The 6,926-nt window shown below is 40.4% G+C and overlaps 2 protein-coding genes and 1 long non-coding RNA gene across 5 annotated transcripts in view; 1 reads left to right on the top strand and 2 right to left on the bottom strand.

Annotated features, from left to right (window-relative positions):
* The window catches only part of homer2 (homer scaffold protein 2), a gene marked incomplete at its 3' end in the record, with an annotated part of 33,281 nt that extends 32,120 nt beyond the window's left edge, over positions 1-1,161 (bottom strand). Inside the window, 1 exon segment of one of the 2 annotated variants that reach the window (XM_014028073.1) lies at positions 1,070-1,161. In XM_014028073.1, coding sequence (XP_013883527.1) covers positions 1,070-1,071 — 2 coding nt within the window. 2 annotated transcript variants of the gene reach the window in all.
* On the top strand, positions 547-2,195 carry ramac (RNA guanine-7 methyltransferase activating subunit). 2 transcript variants are annotated; one of them, XM_014028075.1, is made up of 3 exons: positions 547-634; positions 1,548-1,727; positions 1,872-2,195. In XM_014028075.1, exons 2-3 carry the CDS (start codon positions 1,552-1,554, stop codon positions 2,041-2,043), a joined length of 348 nt encoding a protein of 115 aa, XP_013883529.1. In that variant the 5' UTR covers positions 547-634; positions 1,548-1,551; the 3' UTR covers positions 2,044-2,195. The 2 variants fall into 2 exon arrangements, with proteins under 2 accessions (XP_013883529.1, XP_013883528.1); XM_014028074.1 differs by lacking the exon at positions 547-634 and adding an exon at positions 1,275-1,366.
* Positions 2,196-3,094: 899 nt separating this feature from the next.
* Positions 3,095-5,782, bottom strand: LOC106532083 (uncharacterized). Its single transcript, XR_001312020.1, has 2 exons — positions 5,501-5,782; positions 3,095-3,471 (listed from the first exon to the last, which is right to left on the bottom strand). It is a non-coding gene; the product is annotated as an uncharacterized LOC106532083 (long non-coding RNA).
* Positions 5,783-6,926: the final 1,144 nt, after the last annotated feature.

Raw genomic sequence — 6,926 nt, 5'->3', positions numbered from 1 at the left:
GTGTTGGAGCAAGAAAACCTCTAAAACATGCAGGATAGCGGCCCTCGAGGACAGGAGTTTGACACCCCTGTACTAAACCAAACACAAATATTATTCCCATGGGATTTAGGAGGTAAAGTGACAGTAATATATTTTTCAAACAGCATGGGGTTTATAAGGTGTCCCCGGACTGAAACCATTTGATAACTCCTGGTCTAAACAAGCCCTTAGAGCTGGGCCTTTAAAAAAGTGGAAGAGCCCTTTAACAAACTGTCAGAATCAGAAACCAACTTCAGCGTCGCTCTGCAATATAATCTCAGTCCAAGAGTCTTCCACGCGCACAAACACGCATTTATTATCATAAATCAATACAGTTGAATATAAACAGATATTTACATCAGAATGAAACATTTATTTTATTTGTATTTCAGCTTCAGACTCGTGTTTCAGTCAGTGTGGGCGCTCTGAAGGGCAGCGCTACTCACCCCATTGCCGCGGACTTCAGGTACAACTCCTTTAAATAATCTGTATTCTCTGCTGAGGCGGATTATAATTTACTGGTTGAAGTCCAGAGACTGTCAGAGGTCTGTAGAGTCCAGAACCCGACTCTGCCAGGTCCGAGTGAGTCCTCTGGCTGCTGAGAGACAAGTGAAACGTGAGAGCACTTCGTCAAACTCGCTTCACCGGGTTGWCAGGCTCGCTCCTGCCGAACCCCGTTCAGCGCAGGAAGTTTTCCCACCCCTCGTTCCTTTTTCCTGTTGTCGCGCGCGTGCGTTTGAATCCCGCCTCGGAATGCGGTTTTCCTCGGCGTCTTCCAGCATTCGGCGCCGATTAATTAAGTTTGCATCCCCCCGCTCGGTCGCTACGCGGAGTTTTTGTCTGCCTCCCCCCCGGCAGGGATCGTGCGGTTCGACGGGCGGCAGCAGCAGCGACACGGAGCGGCTTCCACCTGCTCCTTCCACCGCAGCCGCCCACTCGTTTTACACAAACATGCGGTTCCTGCGGTTCCACCCTGAAAACGCGCAATGTCTGATCCAGAAATAAACAGAACATCTCTGATGGTTTATTTCCCTAATTAAAGCCCACTTACATGTTTTAATTGGCCGCGTTGACTTTCAGGAGTTGAACACAAATTAAGCCGAATTACCGCCGCGCTTCACAAAACCACAAGCGAGCACATTTTACTCTAAATGTGTCTCTTCAACTCGGCTTAAATTAAAAGACCTAATAAGCGAGTTTTAATTAACTGTGGAGTAACAAACATTAATCACAGACAGGTGCGCACGGCCCCGGAACTTTAAGTTACAGACGTGTGTTCCGGGGGGAAACATTTCAGAGACGGTCTGAAGCGGTTCAGCTAAAACTGACAACATTCTCCTTGTTTAAGGTTTTGTTCTTAAATCCAGTAATTTAAATGCTTTAGTTCTGATTGTATTTGTTTGTTGTGTTTAATCGTTTTGAGTTTTATTTACTATAAACAGGAAACTCGATGTAAAGAAGTAGAAAAGCGTATTTTATCAGTTAGCATTAGCTTTAGCAGCAGCTTGATTCTTTCTGTCTTGTCTCAGAATCATGACCGAGACCCCAGAAAACCCGAAGAGCCTCGAGGATCTGTTTGCTCACAGGTTCTCCTCAGAGGATGAGGAGTACCAGCAGTACCTGAGCCGACCCGCTGACCCCCCACCCATCGTGGAGGGCTGGAGGAGTCGAGGAGGAGGAGGGGGGAACCAGAGAGGCAGAGACAACCGGTAACCAGATTATTAATCTGATTATTAATTATGAGCAGTAACAAGCTTCTTAAGGATAAAATGATATTAGTGTTTTAATAAATATAATTTAACACATATCTGCATTTCCTGCTGATTAATTAAATTTATTCAAATTAATTTCAGGTACCAGGACCGCCGTGGGTTTCGTGACCGTGGGTGGGGAGGAGAGCGCAGCCACCACGGCCAGCACCACTGGCACGACAGAGACCGGTACCGAGGTCACGGAAGTGGGTATCAGTCCGGATCTCCAGGCTACAACTCCCACCAGCAGAGACCACATTATGACCGTTACTGAGCTCCTGAAGTGGACCCCCAGTCCTGATTACCGGTCCAGCCGATGATCTTTTTAAAGCTGGACCGGTTCTGTTATACCTTTAGTTTTATGTTTGTGAAATGTCCCAGATGAGTTTAGCTTGTTGATATTAAACTAAACAGAGTTTAAAGGGCCTGTGACGTCAAAGTTTTGTAATAAACATGAATGCATTTGTGAAAAGATAACATGTTGAAAATCAAATTTCACGTCGCTGAGATGAACAGTTGTTGAGATATTTACATGTGAAGAAACAGGAAGTGATGTCAGAGGGGAATGTCTGCATGTAAACAGAGCGTTGCTACAAAAACAACACAGACTGTAGAGAAAAATCTTTAGATTATTTTTAGTCTCTATCAAAGAGAGATGAAGAGTTAAAGTTAAATAATTTTGTTTTAATAAACAGAGACCAGTGACTTTATTTTATTGAGTTCCCCTTTGATGTCACTTCCTGTTTCACTTTGGCTGAGTCAAATACAACAGAAAATAGGCCAACTATGTGACAAAATGRGTAAAATCGTGTGTATTATGCCAATTCGCTTTAGTGTAAAAATGTTTTCTTTGACTTTGTATCTGAAGGATAGACGTGTCACAGGAACTTTAAATCACAAAGGAATTAAAGAAAAAACAGTCTTATTCAATAAATGTTTATTTTTGTCTTTAACTCGGAATTTTTTTAAATGTTTTTATGTTGTTATTTTATAAACCTTTTATTTGATCAATTTATGAGCTTTGATTGCATCAAGTCCAAACAGGAAGTGAATTATTTTAATCTCTTTAAATTATTGAGTGTAAAGTTTAAATCTTGTTAAATGTTTGTAGTTTTCCTCAGAGGTGAAGAATAAAGGAGTTCCTGAGAACTGGTGACTCATTAAACCAGGTGACCTTCATAYAAACCAGAGCTCCCAGCAGAAAACCATCACTGCAGGTTTTAAAAACAAACTTTAAACAAGTTATTCCAAAAACCTCAACATTTTAACAACATTATCTTCAGGACTTTTAGAAAAATGATTTAAATCTGCTCAGATCACAGAACTATAAAGAACTGACTTTATTTATTCACCTCGGCCTAACCCTGCTGCTTTTTAATGCATTTATTTCAAAGCCTCTGCTCCTTCAGCCTGTTTCAGAAGGAACAACAGAGCAGCGAGGGGTTTTACCCTGAGTCTGGTCTGCCAGGCTGTCGGGCTTCATGTGGTCTGTTTGTCCCGATGTGATGTGACAGCGGTGCAGAGTGGTGCGCTGTGGGCCATGTCCTTAGTGATGAACTCATCCGGCACCATCATCAGCGTGCACACAATGACACACGAGCGCACGGCCCCGCGGCGCTCTGCGACCTACATCTGGTGTCGGAGAGAGCAGCACCGAGGCCCGCCCCCCCGCAGGAAGTCTCTCCGCTCTGCTTTCTGTTCACTGTGAATAAAAAACATAAATATGATTTTATCTGATGGAGACGCTCGTGTTCATCGTCAGCAGTAATTAAAAGGTTTTCTCAGCAGCTCGGCCTCTGCTCAGCCTGACAGTTAATCATGCAGCTGCTCAGGTCAGCCGTGGAAACACACACTGGACTCGGCTGCTGAGTGCAGCTCGTTAGTCTGATTACATCTGAAAACACAACATGGAAACAACACTGCAGAGGCCCAGGAAGTGGGCTAAAAATACATGTTTCTGTCAGACTTTCTGTTTGGGACAAACTAATATTTACATTTAATTTGTGAATGAAAAACATCAGGCTGAGCTGAGCATCACAACACGAAGAAAATAACTTCTGTAATAAAAAAAGGTCTTTGTTTTTATTTCAAACCTCAATTTAATGTGAAAAGCTGAGGCTCTGACGGCTGTCTGCTGCAGGTAAGACACTGACCGCTCATCCACACATCATCAGGTCCACCTGTTCTGTCACTGATCAGCCAATCAGAACACCAGACCAGGGAAGAACTCTGACGACTTGTTAGAACAAGTGGAGCTGATAAAGTTTGCAGTGAGTGGATTTCTAAAATGAACCCTTTCAAAATAAAACACCTGAAAATCTGTAAATAAATGTGAAATAAATCAAATTCATCTTGTTTGTTTCCCACAGGAAACAGAGCTGAGGCTGAGGAGACTATTGATGTTAGTCATTAATTAACCAACAGATCAAACACAAACTGTGTGACCTCCAACACACACACACACACACACACACACACAGCAGAACATTCTGTATTGTTTTTAACAGCCGAAGGTCCTGCAGGATGTGTGACAGCGAGCTGCACAGAGCAGCTGAAGGTGTGAGGATAAATCAGCTGAAGGACAGATTGAAGCTCCAGGAGATGAAGCAGCTAAAAAAGAGACTATTTGAGTTTTCATTTGGTTTGTAAACCAAATGTTTTAGATTTAAAGAGCTAAACATAAACGTGAGCTAAAAATATAGATAAAAATAAAAATGTCTGTCGGTTTCAGCTGTTTGTTCTTGGTATGCTAGGCCTACTTTAAGCTTTTAGCTACTATATTCTGGTATTTTTAACCATTGTTTTGCTACTTTTAGCTTCTGTTACTTATAGCTTTGACACAAACATTTAAGTAGTTTTTTTGGGCTAATTTTTGTTTTAGCTATTGTTTCACAACTTATAGCTTCTATGTAGCTTTTAGCTAGTCCTTTCATGCTTTGAGCTTTTAGCTATAGCTAGCCTTGTGCTACTTATAGTTGTAGATTTTTGCTACGTTTAGGTAGACATCTTCCTGTTTTTGTATTTTAGTTTAATACTTTCAGCTTTCAGTTAGCCTTTTGCTACTTTTAGCATTTCRGTAGCTATATMCTACTTTTTTGTTTTTAGTTAGTGTTTTGCTACTTTCATCCAGCCTTTTGCTACTTTAATGTGTGGTAGCACATTGCTATTTTTAGCTTGATACTTTGAGTATTTTCATACATTTAGCTAATGTTTGCTTTCTTTAGCTTTAGCTGTTTTTTGCTACTTTTAGCTTCTAGTGTTTTGTTACTTTTGGCTTGTTCTTTAATATTTCTAATTTTCAGCTAAAAGTATCTAAAGTTTAGCTTTTAGTTTTTTCATTAYTTTAAGCTTTTAGCTAGTTTTTAGCTCCTATGTACCCTTTTGCTACTTTCAGCGAGTGCTTTTATCCTAATAGTTTAGCTAGCCTTTTGCTACTTTTAGCTTCCAGCTAACTCTGCATCTTTTTAGCTTGTAGCTAGAGTTTCTTCGGCTGTAGCAGCTCAGTTCGGCCTCTTCATTCGGCTGATGCTTTGTGTTTGTTGAAACCATGACTCAGCAGTCTTGTGATGAAGACTTCGGCTGTTCTCTCAGCTGTCAGACCGTCGCCCACACAGAAGGGTCTGGGGGGGTCYGACTGAGTCTGGTACCTGTGGGTGGAATAAAACCGGTCTGTCTGGTTCTGTTGGATCTGAAGCCGCCTCAGTGGGCAGCAGCAGGTCTCAGTGACTCACCTGCCAGCCTTCGTGGATCCGTCTCATCAGAACCCACTCACAGCTGTCTGAGGGCCTCTCCTCAACGTTACGCAACAAACCAGCTCTTCAGCTTTTTYCTCACAGCTTCAAACTTCATCAGAACAGGAATAAATCCTGATAAATAAATTTTGTGCAGGACYTTCTCTCAGTCAGGGGTGCCACGGGTGCTAAAGCACCCACGTTGTTCTGTAGCGACTCCTGGTTCCAGCAGGAAGTCAGTTCTGATGTGGACAAAATTAGCAAAACGCTTCCCACCCAGACCTGGGGCAGCTCACCTGTACGGAGGACCATAACTGTCATAATTAGAAATAAAATCAGAAATAAATAAACAGACCAAATAATAAATAAATACATTTAAAATGCAACAATTCAATTAAAAAAGAAAACTTTACCTTATAACCTTTAATCTAAACTGAAGCAGCAGCATCACAGCAGATCTGCACATAATCCTGCTCCTTCCTGTCTGTTGACCAATAGGAGGAGCTGACCCGAGAAGCTCCGCCCACTTTATTTGCATAACGAGGCAGAAATGCATAAGGTAAAGTAACACCAGCAGACAGAGAAATGTAAAAATACACAGAAATACGAAGACTTGTGGAAATAACCATTAAAGTGCCTGTGACATTAAATTTAAGTGATATTTTTGGAAAGATAACATTCATGATGAACTGCAAAAAGAAATTCACGACACTGACATGAACGGTTGTTGAGATATTCGCATGAGCAGAAACAGGAAGTGACGTCAAAGGGAAATGCCTGAATGAGTTGTTACAACAGCTAACAGACTGCAAAGAATCACATTTCTGTAGATTATTTTGAGTCATTATCAGATTAAAAAGTCAGATTTATAAAACCCAGGATGTTACCTTTTTTTAAGAGTTCCCCTTTGACATCACTTCCTGTTTCACTTGAACTGCACCAAATTTAGCAATAAATATGCACGTTTTGTGACAAACTGGGTAAAAATCCTATGAATGAAGCCAAATTTTTAAAATATTAGGATATTTTCTTTAATATTTTGTAATTTAAGAAAAAGCATGTCACTGGCACTTTAAGAGACACAGATGTACAAGTAAAAGGAAAAATGAAAAAAATATATATAAAAAAACAGCAAAATGTAAATGATATGCTAAAATATTTAATTTATTGGACCTAAGCTGGAAAAATTAATATGAAGCTTAAATAAATTATAAATCATGAGGTAAAGTTCTCTTTTTTTAATTTAATTGGTGCATTTTAAGTGTGTGTATTTATTGGTCCATTTCTATATTTCTGCTTTTATTTCTAATTGTGACAGTTTTGGTCCTCCATACACACATAAACCGGAGAAAATTTATTTATATTACATTATTAATCTTTATATTTTCATATCTTCCAAGGTGCCAATTATGGAACTCTCTGTGCA

Source organism: Austrofundulus limnaeus, unplaced genomic scaffold (assembly GCF_001266775.1).
Source record: "Austrofundulus limnaeus strain Quisiro unplaced genomic scaffold, Austrofundulus_limnaeus-1.0 Scaffold716, whole genome shotgun sequence".
NCBI classification, from domain to species: domain Eukaryota; kingdom Metazoa; phylum Chordata; class Actinopteri; order Cyprinodontiformes; family Rivulidae; genus Austrofundulus; species Austrofundulus limnaeus.
The sequence above is the reverse complement of the archived record's forward strand: the minus strand, read 5'-3'. Positions and strand labels throughout refer to the sequence as shown.

What these genes read in the sequence shown, in the direction of transcription:
- ramac (XM_014028075.1), top strand. Translation starts at nt 1,552, where the DNA reads ATGACCGAGACCCCAGAAAACCCGAAGAGCCTCGAGGATCTGTTTGCT. An exon ending in CAGAGAGGCAGAGACAACCG is followed by an intron (nt 1,728 to 1,871) that starts GTAACCAGATTA and finishes AATTAATTTCAG; the next exon opens with GTACCAGGACCGCCGTGGGT.